The sequence below is a fragment of the Quercus lobata genome, chromosome 3, assembly GCF_001633185.2.
Source record: "Quercus lobata isolate SW786 chromosome 3, ValleyOak3.0 Primary Assembly, whole genome shotgun sequence".
Taxonomy (NCBI): Eukaryota; Viridiplantae; Streptophyta; class Magnoliopsida; order Fagales; family Fagaceae; genus Quercus; species Quercus lobata.
This window is the reverse complement of record NC_044906.1, coordinates 43,014,459-43,034,475: the sequence shown is the minus strand read 5'-3', so window position 1 is coordinate 43,034,475 and position 20,017 is coordinate 43,014,459. Positions and strand designations below refer to the sequence as shown.

General features: G+C 39.5%; 1 protein-coding gene across 1 annotated transcript; it reads right to left on the bottom strand.

Moving 5' to 3' along the window:
* Positions 1 to 2,952: 2,952 nt before the first annotated feature.
* Positions 2,953 to 3,825, bottom strand: LOC115980931. Its single transcript, XM_031103123.1, has one exon. It carries the CDS (start codon positions 3,823 to 3,825, stop codon positions 2,953 to 2,955), a length of 873 nt encoding a protein of 290 aa, XP_030958983.1.
* Positions 3,826 to 20,017: the final 16,192 nt, after the last annotated feature.

Below are 20,017 nucleotides of genomic sequence, written 5' to 3'. Positions count from 1 at the left end.
AATATCTATGCTTGGCATGTACTGAATTTGGTCAGATTCGTCCATAAATTCACTTGCCGAGGCTTCTTTCGCTATAGTATCAGCTTCCACGTTTTCCTCCCTTAGGATTTGGACGAATTCAGCTTTTTCAAATCTCTTCATTAGGCATATCACCCTACTAAGGTATTTCCTCATCCGTTCCTCTTTTGCTTCGTACATTCCATTTACTTGCCCCATGACCAACTGAGAATCTCCCAGGACAAGTATAAACTTGGCTTCCACCGACTTAGCCAATTCTAGCCCTTTGAGAAGGGCTTCATACTCGACTTCATTGTTAGTTGCTTGGTACTGTAGACGAACCTTGTGCCTCAGTTTGTCTCCTTCTGGGGACTGTAAAACCACACCAATCCCACCTGCATACTTTGTGGATAATCCATCCACATGGACAACCCATCTATCATTGTTTTCTGCCTCGTCATGACTTGGGGTAAATTCCGTAATGAAATCTGCTAATGCTTAAGCTTTTATGGCATGCCTTGGTTGATATCTGATGTCAAATTCGCTGAGCTCGACGGCCCACTGAATCAATCGTCCAGCTGCCTCCAGTCTGTTCATCGCCTTCTTGAGTGGATGATCCGTCATGACATTAATGACATGGGCTTGGAAATAGTGCCTTAGCTTCCTGGAAGCAGTGATCAATGCGAAGGCTAACTTCTCCATCTGTGGATATCATCCTTCCGCTCCCCTCAATGCCTTACTCGTATAGTACACGGGTCTTTGCACTTTACCTTCTTCCCTTATCAGTGCTGAACTTACGGCATACGAGGTTACCGCCAAATACAAGTATAATTCCTCTCCCACTACTGACGGACTCAACAATGGAGACTTGGTAAGGTATGCCTTTAGATCCTTAAAAGCTCTCTGACAATCGTCGGTCCATTCGAATGCTTTTCTAAGAACTTTAAAAAATGGCAAACATTTGTCAGTGGCTTTAGAGACAAACCTGTTTAGTGCAGCGACTCGTCCAGTAAGAGATTGGATCTCCTTTGTATTCTGTGGAGGCTTCATGTCTAGTATTACTTGAATTTTATCAGGATTCGCTTCAATCCCCCTATGAGAGTCCATAAAGCCAAGGAATTTCCCTGATGATACTCCGAAAGCACATTTACTAGGATTCAGCTTCATGTGATACTGTCTCAGCGTGTCAAATGTCTCCTGCAGGTTGTCCAGATGCCTTCCTTCGTCCTGGCTCTTTACTAGCATGTCGTCTACATAGACTTCCACATTTCGCCCAATCTGCTGTCGAAACATGTGATTGACCAATCTCTAATATGTGGCTCCTGCATTCTTTAAGCCGAACGACATCACCTTATAACAGAACAAGCCTTGACTTGTGACAAAGGATGTTTTCTCTTGATCCACCTCATCCATCCTTATTTGATTGTATCCCGAAAAAGCGTCCATGAAACTAAGCAACTTGTGGCCCGCAGTTGAATCCACCAATTGATCAATGCGTGGCAGCGGATAACTATCCTTTGGGCAAGCCTTATTCAAGTCGGTAAAATCCACGCACATTCTCCACTTACCATTTGCCTTCTTGACCATTACAACATTTGCCAACCAATTTGGGTAGTACACTTCTCGGATAAACCTCGCCCCCATTAGTTTTTGAACTTCGTCTTTGATAGCATCATTTCTCTCAGGGGCAAACACCCTCTTCTTTTGTCGCACTGGCTTGGAGGAAGGGCATACATTCAGACGGTGGGTAATGACACTAGGGTCTATACCCGGCATGTCCTCATGACTCCATGCGAACACATCAATATTTTTCTTCAAAAAGTGGACGAGGTCCTCCTTAATCTTCTCTTCTAGATCTGCTCCAACCCTAGTACACTTCTCAGGGTTCCCTTCGTCCAGGGAAATGTCTTCTAATGCTTCGGTAGGCTCTGCTACCATTCTCCTTTCTTCAATATTCATGGCTTGAATTTGCTCGTCCATGGCCAACATGGCCAAGTAACATTCTCTTGCTGCCAGTTGATCCCCTTGCACCTGCCCTACCCCGTGTTCTGTTGGAAACTTAACTGATATGTGGTAAGTAGAGGTAACGACCTTCCAACTATTCAAGGTTGGTCGTCCAATTATGGCATTATAGGAGGACGGACAATCTACCACAAGGAAGTTCACATCCTTGGTGACTTGTCGTGGGTATGCCCCCACTATCACTGATAAGGAAATAGTACCCACGGGTTGTACCTTCATGCCACCAAAACCTACTAGGGGGGAGTTCACTGGACGGAGCCGGTCTCGTCCTAGCCTCATTTGTTGAAAAGCTGGATAATACAAAATGTTTGCCGAGCTTCCGTTGTCTACAAGCACCCTTCTAGTTGTGTAGTCAGCAATCATTAAGGTGATGACGAGAGCATCATCATGGGGATGATGAATTCTCTCAGCGTCTTCATCCGTGAATGTGATTGCTGCTTCATCTGTGGTCCTTGCTCTCGGTGATCGTCCAGAAAGCTGGACACTCTGCACTACCTTCAAGTATGCTTTCTTGGACTTGGATGACTGGCCTATCGAACTTCCCCCTACAATAACTCTTATTTCTCCGAGTGGTGGCCGTGATGATTCTTCCATTTTTCCTTTCATTTTTTCGTCCCTGTTATCTCGTCCAAGGAAATTCTTTAGCTTCCCTTGCCTTATGAGATTTTTGATTTGCTGCTTTAAATCGAAACACTCGTCCGTATCGTGACCATGATCCCTGTGGAAGTGACAATACTTGTTCCGATTGCGTTTATTGGGATCTCCCCTCATTTTCTCTGGCCACTTCAAGGAAGGATCATCCTTGATCTGCATTAGGACCTGCTCAAGTGGGACGTTCAAAGAGGTATACTGCTGGTTCCGTGCTGAAGAGCCCGGCTTCTTAATGTCTCTGTTTTTCCTGTCTTTCATGCGTCCCTTCTTTGGACGAGGGCCCTACTCTAAGTGGCGACTGGGATTTGTGTCTACTCTCTCAGACCTCTTCCTCTTCTTAGCAATGATTGCGTCTTCTGCATTCATAAAATTTTGTGCCGAATGGACAAGTTCTGCCATAGACTGAGGCTCTTTTTCATAGAGTTTGTGAATGAACAGATCCGAATTCACCCCATTATGGAAAGCCGCTAGTAAGAGCTTGTCATCTGCTTCGTCCACACTCAGGGCCTCTCTGTTGAAACGGGTGATGAATGACCGTAAACTCTCGTTCTCTTCCTGCTTTATGGTCAATAGGCTGGACGAGGAACGCTTATGTCTTTGTCCTCCTATGAAGTTGTTAACAAACAATTTGCTCAACTCTTGAAAAGAACTCACCGAATTCGGGGGTATTTTGCTGAACCAAACTCGTGCTGGGCCCTTGAGGGTAGTAGGGAACGCTCTGCACATTATTTCGTCTGGAACCCCTTGGAGATGCATGGTGGTCTTGAAGGTAGCAATGTGATCGAACGGGTCTCGTGTTTCGTCGTACGAATCCAGAGAAGGCATCTTAAACTTCGATGGTAGAGGGTGACCGTTGATGGAAGCCGTAAAGGGGGAATCAGTTTGGTGGACCAGGTCTTCTATAGGATTTTTCCTTCTCATATTTTCTTTCATTTCCTCCATGACTCTTCTCATTCGGTCCATCTCTTCCTTCAAATGTGGCACCGCTCGTGAAGTGGTACCTCTTAACTGACTTCCAATCTCAGTGTTCTCTCTGTCATCACGACTCTGCATTTGTCCTCCACCCTCACGTTCTTCACGCGTCTGCCTCCTTAGATTAATCTCCATTCTTAATTCTTGGTTTTGGCGAGTCAACTCCGCCACTGCGGCCGCCATGGATTGTACGTTTTGGACAGATGAAGTCTGCATGACCGGTGCGGATTGGCGGTCGCGATGAGGGTTGCTGGAAGCATCTCTGCTTCCCTGACGGCCTGGGCTGGTAGCCCTCGATCTAGTCCGTACCATCAACTTTTTGTCAAAGAGAAGAATAATTCCCCACAGACGGCGCCAAACTGATAGCGATCAAGGAATCAGTTAGTTGAACAGCACGGATCACGATGATGTTGAGGGCCTGAAAGATAAGAAATAGAAAGTTAGAGGAGACCGGGGTTGGCCGGTCAAAACTCCTCCGATGATGAAGTTAGTAACTCTCCTCTTAATAGAAAAATATTGTCGGTAAAGAAGAAATACTCTGCCTTTTCTTGTCGGAGACTCATCTCTATTTATAGGTTTAGGGAGCGGTTATCCGTTGGATAACCTCCCCCAATTTTATAGAGTCCAGAGTGTACAATTTGATAACCGCTATAGCGGTTATCTTTGTCAAAACAACCTTGCCCTCGTCCTAAGTGCTTCCTGGATGAGACTCTCTGGACGACAGTAATGTAGAATGCCTTGTAAAATTAGGACGATGTAACCTTTTCATGGACGACATCCATGGATGAGTAAGGAGTTGGCTTTTTTAGACTCCATCATAACTAATATATCTTTTTTTGAGCAAAAAGTAAGCGACATATTAATAAAAAAATTAAGGCAAATCTGATTGGAATACTACATCCAAATCACTAGGTAAATCCTCTACCCAAACATCAGTATCCGCAGTTTTTATTATTTTATTAAGTAGTTTATATTATTTTATTGGATTGTACGTAAAAATAAAAACTGGGATGTAGGGTGAGTTGTAAAATAAGTTAGTAAAATAGACAAAGTAATGTTTGAAGATGCAATATAATTTTTTTTTTTTTTTTTTGCATCCCCAGATTCTAATGCTCTTAGCCTAAGTTTGTTCTTGAGAATTAGATTTTATTCAAGCTAGTAGTTTAGTTTGAACACAATAAAGGAGATTGAATTATGTGATGTGATGGGTAGAAATTAGTGTGAAAGTTCAAAAGCTTTAACCCACCAATCTGATTTTAGTAGTGGGGGTAGCAAAGCTTGAGGAAGGAAGAATCAAGGTATCAAGGTACTGGTACATAATAGTCTATCATAACTGGCTTAAACTTAATTATAGAATTGGCCATACTTAGAGTCTGTTGGTGATCCACTTATTTTGCTGAAACTGAAATTTTTTTGTTGAAAATACTGTAGATAAAGGCAAAAGTTAACTAAAATAGTACAGCGGGACCCATGAATAGTATCAAAAAGTGCAGTGTGGCCCATGAATAGTAGCAAAAATAAGCTGAATAGTAAAATAAGTTGACAAAAATAATTTTTGTCAAACGCACACTTAGATGTTGTTAATCAATTAAGTTTTCCATATAATTATAACACTGTTTTTATTTGGCTATACATTTGTACATACGTTGTCAAAACCAGCTTGACACAATTGAGGTCTAAAGGAATTTAGCAGAAAAATAAATAAATAAATTGAGGTCTAAAGGGACTATTAGGACATTTTTAATATTGGAATACTAGACTCTACACACACGCTTTGTACCTACAATAATACTCTTTTCTTTTTCTTTTTCTTTTATTAAGTGTCATAATGTTTAAAAGTGATATATAAATAACCGTTTGTATTTTTCTTTTTCTTTTTTAAGAAAGAGGTAGGGTAATGTGGAATTATGTTTAAAAATGAGATAGAAATAGTGTCCTAAGTTTTAGGCTAAATGGAGAAGATAAATGAAAAGAGCTTAAAACTTATGAACAATAAATTACACTTTTAACCAATTTATGTTTTTTAATTTAAAATTATTTAACTAAAAGATAGGGGTATTTTAGAGAGTTTAAAAATTTGTATAAGAGTATTTTATTACACAAAATGTTGAAATCCAGATATGGAATCCTCGTGGGTTCCAGTTAGCTCAACTAATAAAGTCTTTGATGGTTGTATAAGAAATCTGGGGTTCAATTCCTGCTTTTACCAAAAACTAATTGGTGTCTTGATCTGATGATAAAGAGCTATCATCAGGAGTGGACGTCATAGGTTGAAACTCTCTTAAAAAGAAACATTAAATCCTCTTATTAATATTATATATAAATAAAATAATTTCTATTTTAATTTCTATACTAAAAGAATTTTTCTTTTTAAAATGAAAAATTATTAATCACATTTTTGTATATATATTTTTATTTAAGATAGAAATCATACTCCACTTTAATCTAAGTATATTTGTGTGTGAAGTTCCCTCCTATATAGAACAATAAATCTAGCTGATCAATGATGCAAGCTATGACTTGTTAGGTTAGCTAAATCAAAGATTCAAAGAAGGGATAAGAAGGATAGTTCTAGGACGCCGCTTAACCAGAAGCAACGAATGCCACTGAAAGCTACTAATTGCAAATGTCACTCAACTCAACCAACTAGTTTTGATACCAATTTGATGCAGGTTTTGACTCGCTAGGTTGGCTATATCAAATATTCAACCAAAGGATAAGAAGGATAGTTCCGAGATACTACTCAACCAGAGGTAGTGGATGCCAAACAACGCAACCAAGCAACATGCTTGATTGTTAGGAGTATGGTGTGCATAAACATGGTAAGCGGGGGGGTCGAGTCAGGTTACAGGTCAAAAACAAATCATTTTAAATGGGTTAGGAATGGGTCGGGTCGATCAGGTTGAGGGTTAGGTCGACCCGTATTTTTTCACATGAATATTTTTAAAGAAAAAAAATGTATTTGTCATTTAGAAAGTAATGCAGCAAATTACTTACTGTAAAAAAAGGCATTTCTTTGAATTCACCACTCATATTAAGAATGAGCTTAGCTAAACAAATTAATTCTTGTTCAATAATTTTAAAATTATACAAATTCCAATATTTCTAACCAAAACAAAATAGCGCAAAAGATAATTAAAACAAACACACAAATTTCATTTCTACTCAATATCCACATCGCAAAATATAAAACAAAATTACAAATGCCTTATTGGATAACTAAATTGACAAAGAATAAACAAACACACAAGTTTTAATAATCTAATATCAATTGTAGTTAACACTCTATTTCAATTTGGTTAAAGTTTGATTATTTTCTTATTTATACATGATATCTTTTATGAATATCATGTCATTGTTAGGCAACACACAATTCAAGAAATATAATAATTTATTTTGAAAAGCCGTTTATTTTAGACATGAATTGTTAAAAAATAAGACTAAGCATCTATAATTTATGTTAATTTCATTGATATATTTTGACTTCATTCTTTAATGTTTCTCATGCATGTCTATAATTTTAAATTTATGTTTTTAACTCTACTATAACCATATCATCATGACAAATACTTTGTTATTTGATATTTAAAGATCTTTACTTATTACAGGATGCTCAAATCATTCATCTTTCAATTCATTTGCATACAGTTATATAAAGGTCTCAATTGTTTCTTTAAAGTCATTTCATCTAAATGATATTAAATATATATTTGAATGACGTTATCCAAAAAATGTTAAAATTTTTTAATAAAAAATTAATAATAATAATAATAATAATGTCCATTATATATTGCCAATTGAGTTTGACTTGTGTACTGCAAAGCTCATAACAAACAATTAAACAAATAATATCTTCTTCTTTTTTACCACAAAAAGATTTTAAAAAAATTGTTCGGGTCATGGGTTGAGTTGACCCGCAAAAATGGGTTAAGTCATGGGTTGACCCGTTTTTTCTTTGGGTAAAAAAATTCACGTTCAAGTTGGGTCAACAAATTTTGACTTGTTTTTCCATGTCTGTGCATGGGTCGAATTGGGCAGGTTGATGGAAAACAAATGTAACCGTAGAAAATTTCCAAGCCACCATCAACCCACAATATACAAAAATGGTGGATCTATTGAAAATTTAGGCAATTTTAACTCGATAGATTGGGCAATTGAGTTTTAATTAAGTGTTATATACTAAATTTCAAATTTTATTTTATCATTTACGAATAAATCTAAAAATTATTTCCTCTAAACCTTATAAACCATTGAAGGACTTGCAACAAAAATATTAATCATTAAAAGAAATTATAGCAAATGACCGCTTTCTTATAGAGCACACATATCTAATGGTATGAGTATTGATGGTGTTATAAAATATACCAACTCCTAAACTTGTCCATATGGCTCGTCCTAAGGAAATATTGGATGGCATATAGCATATTCGTCCAAGGTAAGTCCGTCCATCCGCAAAGTCGGTTGGACGAGTGCCTTGCATCCTGAACATGTTGAAGCTACTTCTGTTTTCCTATTAGGCTACAAACCGTTTCCCCAATAAACGGTTGTGGAAAACAGACCCCAAATAATGTAACTTCCATGGTGGTTAAGGAAGTTACCTCCGAATCCTCCGAACTCCACAACGGTAGGAGAAGTAACTGCCTTATACAAGCACTATATAAGGGCTCTTCTACGAGAAGGTAAGGCATAAAAAATACTTCCACACAAATTGGAATTCCAAAAATATTGACTTTACCATTGGAGGATTCTTGACCGATCCTCCTCGGTCTCCTCTGATTTTGTGTTTATCTTTTCAGGACATTCCAAGTAACATTGAGATCATCAACGCCCGAGACATTCAGCCTACGAATTTCCTTGTGTTCATCAGTTGGCGCCGTCTGTGGGAAAGAGTTTTGTTAGATTTTATCTGAGTTCTACAATTCCTTTCTCTAACAAAAAGGCTGCAATGGTTCGGACTAGATTAAGGGCTACCAGCCCAGGCCATTAAGAAAGTAGGGATGCTTCTAGCAATCTCCATCGCGATTGTTAATCTGCACCTGCCATACAACCATCCTCTATTCAACATGTGCAATCCATGGCAGCCGCTATGGCAAAGTTAACTCGCCAGAACCAAGAACTGACAAGGGAGATTAATCTCAGGAGGCAACGACCTGAGGCATATGGAGAAGAACAAGGCCAGAGCCAGGGAGATGGAAGAAATGCTGTGCCTAAAAGTCAATCAAGGGGCACCACATCAAGAAGGGTGCCACACTTGGAGAGAGAGATCGACTAGATGAGGAAGGTTATGGATGAGATGAGGGAGAACATAAGAAGAACAAATCCTGTAGAGGATCTAGTTCACCGAATAGATTCCCCTTTCACGGCTTCCATCAATGGTCACCCCTTGCCTCCAAAATTCAAGATGCCTTCCTTGAATTCGTATGATGGAGCGTGTGACCCGTTTGATCACATTGCTACTTTTAAGACTACAATGACCTTCAGGGAGTCCCGAATGAAATTATGTGTAGAGCCTTCCCTACCACCCTCAAAGGTCTGGCACGAGTTTAGTTCAATAAAATACCCCCGAATTCAGTATGTTCTTTCGAAGAGTTAAGCAAGTTGTTCGTTAATAACTTCATTGGGGGACAGAGACACAAGTGTTCTTTGTCCAGCCTATTGACCATAGAACAAGGGGAGAATGAAAGCCTATGGTCCTTTATCACTCGTTTTAACAAGGAAGCCCTGACGGTGGATAAGGTGGATGATAAGCTACTATTGGTGGCCTTTCACAATGGGGTTAATTCTGATTTGTTCATCCACAAGCTTTATGAGAAGGAGCCTCAGTCCATAGTTGAACTCACCCATTCAGTCCAGAACTTTATGAGTGCAGAAGACGCGATCATAGCTAAGAAGAGAAAGAGAGCTGAGAGAATGGAAGCAAACCCCATGCGCCACTTCGAGTAGGCCCCTCGTCCAAAAAAAGGACGTACGGAAGATAAAAAAGACCGAGATGGCAAGAAGGCTAGTCCTTCAGCACGGAGTCAACAATACACGTCACTGAACATGCCACTCAAGCAAGTCCTTATGCAAATCAAGGACGATCCTTCCTTGAAATGGCCGGAGAAAATGAAGGGAGACCCCAACAAGCGCAATAGGAACAAGTATTACTGCTTCCATAGAGACCATAGGCACGACACAAACGAATGTTACAATCTAAAACAACATATTGAAAATCTTATAAGACAAGGAAAGTTGAGAAATTTCCTTGGACGAGAACATAAGGATGAGAGTTGAAAGGGAAGGTAGAAGAGTCGTCGCGAGCCCCGCTTGGAGAGATAAGAGTTATTATAGGAGGAAGCTCAGCAGGTTAGCCGTCCAAGTCCAGGAAGACGTATCTAAAAGTAGTGTAGAATGTTCAACTCTTTGGACGATTTCCAAGGACGAGGACCACGGACGAGCAAGCAATCACATTCACGAACGCGGATGCTGAAAGAGTTCACCACCCCATGTCGATGCCATCATTATTACTTTGCTTATTGCCTATTATACAACTAGAAGGGTATTGGTGGACAATGAAAGTTCAGCAGATATTTTATATTACCTGCCTTTTAGCAAATGAGGCTCGGACGAGACCAACTTCGTCCAGTAAACTCACCCTTGGTAGGATTCGGTGGAATGTAGGTGCAGCCTATAGGCACTGTCACATTACCTATCGTGGTGGGGGCATATTACCATAACAGGTAGCTAGGGATGTGAATTTCTTGGTGGTAGATTTTTCATCCTCCTACAATGCCATAATTGGAAGATCAATTTAAATAGTTGGAAAGCAGTTACGTCTACTTACCACTTGTCAGTTAAATTTCCAACGGAGCATAGGATAGGACAAGTGCAGGGAGATCAATTGGCAGCAAGAGAATGCTACCTAGCCATGTTAGCCATGGACGAGCAAGTTCAGACGATGAATATTGAGGAAAGGAGAGTTGTGGTAGAGACCATCGAAGCATTAGAGAATATTTCCTTGGACGAGAATAACCTCGAGAGGTGTACTAGGGTTGGAGCAGATTTAGAAGAGAAGATTAAGAAGTTATCTCGTCCATTTCTTGAGGAAGAGTATTGATGTGTTTGCTTGGAGTCATGAGGATATGCCGGGTATAGACCCTAGTGTCATTACCCACTGTCTAAATGTGTATCCTTTCTTTAAGCCTGTACGACAGAAGAAAAGAGTGTTTGCTCTTGAGAGAGACAATGCTATTAAAGAAGAAGTGCAGAAGTTGACCATAGCGAAGTTCATTCAAGAAGTTTATTATCCAGACTGGTTGGCCAATGTAGTAATGGTTAAGAAGGCAAATGGTAAGTGGAGAATGTGTTTAGATTTCATCGATCTAAATAGGGCTTGCCCCAAGGATATCTACCCATTGCCACGCATTGACCAATTGGTAGATTTCACTGCAGGTCACAAGTTGCTTAGCTTTATGGATGCTTTCTCTGGATACAAACAGATAAGGATGGATGAGGTAGACCAAGAGAAGACATCCTTTGTCACAAGTCAAGGCTTATTATGTTATAAGGTGATGTCTTTCGGTTTGAAGAACGCTGGGATAACATATTAGAGTTTGGTTAACCACATGTTTCATCCACAGATTGGGCGGAATGTAGAAGTCTACATAGATGACATGCTGGTGAAAAGTCAGGATGAGGGAAAGCATCTGGACGACCTGTAGGAAACATTTGACACACTTAGGCAGTACAACATGAGGTTGAACCCCAGTAAGTGTGCTTTCAGAGTATCATCAGGGAAATTCCTGGGATTTATGGTTTCACATAGGGGCATTGAAGCAAATCTAGACAAGATCCAGGCGATATTGAACATGGAGCCTCCACGAAATATCAAAGAAGTCCAGACTCTTACCGGACGAGTTGCTGCCCTCAACAGGTTTGTCTCTAAAGTTGCTGATAAATATTTGACTTTTTTAAGGTTCTTAGAAAGGCATTTGAATGGACGGACGAGTGTTAGAAAGCTTTTCAAGACCTGAAGATATATCTCACCACGACCCCCTTATTGAGTCCATCTATGTTAGGAGAGGAATTGTACTTGTACTTAGCAGTGACTCCACATGCTGTAAGTTCAACGTTAATCAGAAAAGAAGGAAGGGTGTAGAAGCCAGTCTACTACACAAGCAGATTGCTCAGAGGAGCGGAAGGATGGTGTCCATTGATAGAGAAATTGGCCTTTGCACTAATAACAGCTTCCAGGAAGTTGAGACATTACTTCCAAGCTCATGTCATCAACGTCATGACGGCTCATCCACTCAAGAAGGTAATGAATAAGTTGGAAGCCGCAGGACGATTGATCCAATGGGCTATCGAGCTCAGTGAATTTGACATCAGGTACCAACCCAGAAATGCAATAAAAGCTCAAGCCCTGACAGACTTCATTGCAGAGTTCACTCCGAGTTATGATGACTTAAGCAATGTGGAGAATAGTAAGAAGTGGATTGTCCGTGTGGATGGATCATCTACACAGTATGCAAGAGGAATAGGAGTTGTTTTACTATCCCCGGAGGGAGATAAATTGAAGCACAAGGTTCGTCTGCAGTATCAAATAACCAACAATGATGTTAAGTATGAAGCCCTTCTTAAAGGGCTGGAGTTATCTAAATCTGTGGAAGCAAAATCGATACTCGTACTGGGAGACTCTCAGCTAGTCATGGGCCAAGTAAATGGGACATGTGAAGCCAAAGAAGAACGAATGAAGAAGTACCTTAATAAGGTGGTACGCCTTGTAAAGAAGTTTAAGGAAGCTGATTTCGTTCAAATCCCGAGAGAAGAAAACATGGAAGTAGATACTTTAGCAAAGGAAGCCTCAGCGAGCGAAGTAATGGACGAGTTAGATGAAATTCAATACCTGCCCAGCATAGACTTTCCAGAAGTACAATAGATAGAAGGTAAAGAAAATTGGACGACTCCAATAGTATCATACTTGAAGGACGGAAAGCTTCCAGAAGGAAAAGACGAGGTTAGGAAGCTTAGAGTTAGATCAGCCAGATACGTCCTCATGGATGAGGTACTATACAAAAGGGGTTTTTCACAACCTTATCTGAGGTGTTTAGCTCTGGTTGAGGCCAATTATTGAGGGAGATTCATGAAGGAGCATGTGGCAACCACTCAGGAGCCAGATCACTTGTCCACAAAGTCATCCGCGTAGGCTACTACTGGCCAAATATGCAAGCTGATGCCAAGGCATATGTCAAGGTTTGCGATCAATGCCAACGGTTTAATAACGTCCCCAAACAACCATCAAAATATCTCACCCCGATGATGGCCCCATGGCCTTTTGCACAATGGAGGCTAGACATCTTGGGTCCCTTTCCACTTGGGACGAGACAGATGAAGTTTCTGGTGGTGGGTATTAATTATTTCACAAAGTGGATAGAAGCAAAACCCTTAGGGAGTATCACACAACAAAATGTCAAGAATTTCAACTAGAAGAACATTGTGTGCAGGTTTGGGGTGCCCAGAGTATTAGTGTCCGACAACAGACGACAATTTGACAATGCACTTTTCAGGGACTTCTATGAACACTTTGGAATTCAAAATCATTATTCCTCACCCGCCCACCCCCAAGCAAACGGTCAGGCTAAAGTTGCAAACCAATCCTTGTTAAAAATCATCAAGACTCAGCTTGAGGGGGCAAAGAGAGTATGGCCAGATGAGTTACCAGGTGTTCTATGGGCGTACAGGACGACGATGAGAACCTTTACAGGGGAAACTCCTTTCAAGCTAGCCTATGGAAGCGAAGTAGTCATACCTGCAGAAGTGCATATGGCCAACCATAGGGTGACGATGTATCAAGATAAGGACAACGAGGAGCAACTCCGTTTGAACGTCGATCTAATAGACGAGGTAAGGTCGGATGCAAAACATAGGACGACGAGGTACAAAAACCTCATGGCTAGGTAGGATGATGCAATGGTGAAGCCAAGGTGGTTCAACATAGGAGACCTCGTCCTGAAAAAGGTTTCTTTGGCAACCAGAACCCAATTCATGGGAAATTGGGACCTAATTGGAAGGGACCCTACAAAGTTATCAATTGCAAAAGACAAGGATCCTACTGCTTGGAAACTTTGGACGGGAGGAAGTTGGAGCACCCTTGGCATGTTGAACACTTAAGAAGGTATTACCAGTAAAGTCCCAACCTGGACGAGCATTACCTAGGATGAGCAGCTAAAAGTTTGTTTCGAAGTTTGTTTAATATTAAGCTCTGTGCATGTGTTAATTTCCTAAAACTATATTTAGTCTTTAAAGTTGTGTGTCGTGAGCTATGGACAAGATTATGGAGTTTGTATTTATTAAATTCCTTAATGGCATTAGCTTCTAAGCACATGCCTCACCTATGAACAATGTTTATGCTATATACATAATTTTGTGTGAATTTTTAGTATTTATATTGTTTTTATTCAAAATAATCAACAAGAAAGCTAAAAGCCCAAGACGAGTAAAATCTCTAGAGACGGAAATGTAGTGTCTATAAGCTTCCCCAAGGGTAAAGCAAGGAAAAACAAGGCATATTTGTCTAGATAATGAACGAAGTAAAGCCCTTAATACATCAGTCCTACCCATGGACGAGGAAATGCATACATGAATATTTCATGTCAAGCAGGACGCCAACTATAACAATCCAATTATTTGGACGAGGAAAAGTTAGGCTTATGGATGGAATGTAAAACCAGCTACCAAGTCCAAGGACGAATGAAGCTGAGGAAAAAAGTGTTGCCATCCCTAAAGACGAGCTATACTTAAAAAATAACTCGCAAAATTCAAAAGGATGAATGAATACAACTTCTATCATGGATGAGTCAAGAGTGAAACCAATTGTTAAAAAAAAAAAAATCGTCCACATAATGATAGAAAGGAAAAAAACATTCATAAAGTCCAAAAAACCCTTATGAAAATAAAAAGCCCAAAACGCAATTGTTTAGAAGCCCGTCCTAAAACCATGGACGAGATAAAATGTACTTGGGTTACAATAAAAAGATCCAAAACAATGGATCAAACCAAAAAAAAGAAATACTAAGGATAACCTAAATGTAAAGGTCTCATCTTTAAGAAGAAGGGGCATTAGCATTGGGGTCGTCTTGAGGTGGCTAAGTGGTAGCATCATCTTCCACATTGATGTCCTCGAAGAAGAGAGCTGGTAGCAACAGCCAGGTTAAGCTTAATGGAGCTAAAGTCCACTTCGAGGAAATTTTCCATACCATCCATACTAAAATCCTTAAAGTCTGCTGCATAATTGGCATCCAGAAGATCAGTGTGTTGCTTAGACGCCTTGAATTCAGTCACTGCATCTTTCTTTGCCTTGAAAAGAAGAGTACTCAGCTTGTTGTTCTTCTTCTATAGATGATCAAGACAAGTATCTTTTTCCACCACATTAGTTTTCAGCTCCTCAATCAAGTTTTGTAGCTCAGTTTCCTTTTCCTTAGCCTTGACAGCTACCTCAGCCCATTTCTTGGATTCTTCTTTCACCTCCTGAATCCTCGTCTCTAACAAGACCCTCGTCTTGTCTAATCCTGTGGCCTACTTGGATGCTGCAATAAATTTTGACATAGCCTAAAAAAAAATGATGAACACATACCTTAAAAAGATCATGAACACTAGAATGTTCAAAATCCTTTAGAGACATGTCATAGCAAGTGTTTATGTCCTCATCTGAAACAGCTTTCTGAAAATGTTCCCAAGCCAGGTCTTCATTTTCAATAATGTTTGAAGGGAGTCATTGTGAAAGCTGGGATGTGGATGGCACAGTCGTCTTGGGTGGAGGAGTCTTAGACAGAATGGTCTCAATTGGAGTGGACGAGTCCACGTCATATATTTTGATGGGCGGTTGAGACATAGGAAGGTTAGGCTTGACTGTTTGGGACGACCCGTGCTTAGCCTTTTTGCCTCGTCGGTTGGGGAGATTTCCCAAATCAAGGTTTTTAGATAAAGACCTCTTTTTGTCCCCAGCCAACGGACGAGCTTGAGACTGAGCCTCAGGACGACTCTCCGCACCTATAACTTCTTCCTCTTTATTTTCTTTCATTGTTGACATTCCTAAAGCAAAAAGCAATAACAATAAGTGACAAATTATAAATAGATCAGGAAATAAGACAGGATGTTCAAACGACCATTAGATGGAAACTTACTTCTTCGCATTGTAACCTCGTGAGCAATACGTCGTAGGGTAACCAAAGAATGAAAATCCCTATCGACATAAAGACGAGCCCTGTGGACGCGGTCACAGTGAAATTTACTTAAGGAAGGTCGTTTAGCACCTGTAAAACAAATAATAAACAAAGGTTAGAACCAAATAAAAAATAAGATAAAAGAAAGAGAAAGATGAAAAAGGGGAGGGACGTACCTTCAGGACGAAGGTTCCCTAAGTCCCCAAAATAAGGGGCAAAACGGTACCTGCCCAAAAACCGGAGACAAAGATAAACTCTGTCTTCCAATTCCTGCCAGACGAGGCCAGGGACTTAATTAATCAACAATCTTTACCCTTAGCTGTGAATTGGTAAAAACCCAGGGATTGATTTATCTCTGAAGGTTTGAAACAAAAGAGGAACTCGTCCACAGTAATAGGACGGTCCCCTCCAAAGACTTCCCTCCATAAAATTTGCATAGAGATAACTAATCTCCACGCGTTAGGGTTGAATTGACATATACCTAAACCTGACCTAACCAATAACTCTCTAGCAAATGCATTCAAAGGCAACCTAAAACCCCCTTAAGAAATAAGCCTCATAGACGCCTACTCCAAAACGAGGATTGCAGTACCATTCTCCACAAACGGGCAACCCAGGGTTAAGCTCATCTGGGATCTAGTACCATGTCCTAAGATTGTTAAGCCTTTGCTCATTTGTTTTGGAATGAACCTACTGCACAACTATAAACGGTCTCCTCTTCGTCCAAAGGACTAGACGGAGGGACACTGGACGGGATACCAGCTTGAGAACCAGAGGCTTTCCTAAGTTGCTCTTGGATTACTTCTATAGGAAGCCCAAGGACACCAGAGGTATATCCTTCGTCCATAGAACTCTCCTCACTACTGTGGGTACTATTACTAGAACCACTATCACTGGTTGTATCATAATACTCGTCTATAGGTTTCTCTGTACTATTGCTAGACGAAGAAATAACAGTTTCATACATTTTTTGGAAACCAAAAACCTAAAGACGAGAAGGAAGAGAATACTTGGCTCTAGACGAGAGAGGACTATGGATGCAGAGAGACTTCTAGACGAGGCTTTAGACGAAGGAAAATTTCAAAAATGTAAAGGGTAGAGGAGGAATTCCACTATTTATAGACAGCTGATCTGGGTATTCGAAACGATATAACCAACCAGGATATGACACGTGGCTTACCCCTCGAAAAAATAAACTGATGAGATTGATCACCGATAAAATTATGACACGTGGCACATCTAACTGTAGACATTAAAATACACACGTCCAGGGAAATGATGCCAAGCTATAGATTCCTTTAGTCGATCCATGTGGATGAGGGGGCAACTGATGGTGTTATAAAATATACCAACTCCTAAACTCGTCCATATGGCTCGTCCTAAGGAAATGTTGGATGGCATACGACATATTCATCCAAGGTAAGCCCGTTCGTCCACAAAGTCGGTTGGACGAGCGCCTTGCGTCCTGAACATGTTGAAGCTACTTCTGTTTTCCTGTTAAGCTACAAACTATTCACCCAATAAACGGTTGTGGAAAACAAACCCCAAATAATGTAACTTCCATGGTAGTTAAGGAAGTTACCTCCGAATCCTCTGAACTCCACAACGGTAGGAGAGGTAACTGCCTCAGACAAGCACTATATAAGGGCTCTTCTACGGGAAGGTAAGGCATAAAAAATACTTCCACAAAAATTGGAATTCCAAAAATACTGACTTTACCATCGGAGGATTCTTGACTAGTCCTCCCCAGTCTCCTCTGATTTTGTGTTTATCTTTTCAGGACATTCCAAGTAACATTGAGATCATCAACGCCCGAGACATTCAGCCTACTGATTTCCTTGTGTTCATCAAGTATATTATTATATTATAACTTTTGAGAGAGAGAGAGAGAGAGTACATCCATAATATTTTCACAACAAATCCTAAGAGACAAGTTGTTACTCGCTATTACTCATGGGTAAAAAAGTAATTTCAGTGGTGAGTCTAGATTAGAACTAGTAACAGCTTGCCACATAAAATTAGTTGTAAAATTGTTATGAAAATTTTGTGGATGTAGTATTAGTAAAAGAAATTTTTTTAAGCATATCCATGTCACTATGTATATTTACGAATATATTAGAAAAGTATCACATTTTCCATATTCACATTTGTGAATCATGGAGTTGAAAAAAAACTTCAAATTTGACATGAGACATAGACTAACAAGAGATGAATATTTGTGTATAAAAGGTTCGATCGAGTCTTGGCAGTTTAAAAAAACTTAACTAGCAACCCAACCCAACCTGCCACATTAATAGTTGAACATGTCCAACCCACTTGAAAATAAATATCATATCCATGCAGGACATGGAGCAGAGCAAGTTGGCTGGTTTGGGGGATTGAGGGGGTTGTTGCATAAGCCTAGTTAGGAAGAATCACTCAACTCCAAAAACATGAACTCTTGCAAATAATTTTCCAAATCAAATACTCTCTTTGCTATGTTTTTTATTTCACATTGATATTTATAAGTGATTACACTGCGTGAGAGATAAATGTTTGACAACTTCATAGATTGACCTCACATCTCCCAATAGTCAGATTACTACTACTAAGAGAATTCACATCATTCTTCTCAGATTTTTAGCTAAACTAACCAAAAAAACTCTATTTTTTTTTTTTTAGTTTAGCTATCTGTGTTTTTTGTGCACAAACATCAGACCCAATTCTCTAATTTATTATTTTACTTCATTTAAATAATTATTTTTATTCTCTCCTTTCTCTTCTCTCAACATATATAGCCACCACCACCGACAATACCACCGCATCACAGCCAACCACCACCAACGAAAACATCACCGCCAAACCCAAACACAACCACTACCACTGCCACCACCGTCACCAAAGACAACACAACACCAAACACAAACACAACAACCACCACCACCACTAAAGACAACACCACTACCATTGCCATTGCCATATATACAACCACAAGCACCAAAGACAACACCACCAAAACAAAACCACCACCAACACCAACACCAAATTTGCTCACCCAAAAAAAAAAAAAAAAAAACAGCCGTGTTTTCCACCACCAAAAACCCAACCACCACATCACTGCCAGAATCAACATTAGCAACAAGTAGATCTTAACCTTCGTCACCACCAAAAAAAAAAGAAACCCACTAGTTTTTTAGAACCCCTAGCAGCTAAATACTCAACCCAAAATCTCTATCGTTAACCGAGGATGCCACCAAACCGACAACCCACTTGATGTTGCTACTGCTACAACATCACTATACCACTCGATCTGAGGTTGGTGTTGTCATCCTCATGCCACTGCTACAAACTCATCAAATCTGACTCATCGGAGAACCAAATCAAGTTACCAAATCCAATGTGAGAGAGAGAGAGTTGAAAATTGAAATAAAAAATAATTCAAAAAATTAGAATTTTGGCTTTGCAAGGTGTAAGAGACTGGGAAAATTAGGGTGCTCTCAAAAAAGAAATTTTGGTACTTTTAGGGCATCTCTCTTTTTGGGTAAGTGGTATGGAGTTGCCACTTATTTTTATACCAAAAAAAATAAATAAAAACTAAATACATGACTGAATTGTTCTCTTCATTGATTGAATAAAAAATTACATATTTGAAAAATTACATGACTTTGGGTCCTAGTTACAAACTACAAAATAATTACATGGCTTTTTGTCCTAGTTACATTCTACCCAAAATAAAATAAAGACAAGGCTAGATCTACTTATCCAAAGACCTAAATTTGGTGGCTAGGTGACGAAATGGGAAGGTGTTATGCACCCATTCCGCCCAAACATAGTCTGGTCTTCTAGACTCTTGTGGCCTATGAACCACTTTTTATGCATGATATGGATGATATGTTGAACATGTGAAACAAAAATTAAATCACATAAGTTTATCTATGAATGAAGTCTCTTCTTTCGAAAAAGAATCAAATCTGTTTTGGTTGGTAAAAAAAAATTATTTTGATTTGTCAAAAAACCAGATCTATTTTGTAGTACGTAGAAAAAATGGTTTTTGGAGATAAAAATTCAAATATGTGTTTATTACATAAAACGACGTCTTTTGATTTGAAAAAGTATCAAATCTATTTTTAAGAACTAAGAAAAATGGTTTTTGATTTATAAAAAGATCAGATATGTTTTGTGATAATTAAAAAATA

Bases quoted from the DNA above. Each gene is read 5' to 3' on its own strand.
- LOC115980931 (XM_031103123.1), bottom strand. From the start codon at position 3,825: ATGGCGGCCGCAGTGGCGGAGTTGACTCGCCAAAACCAAGAATTAAGA.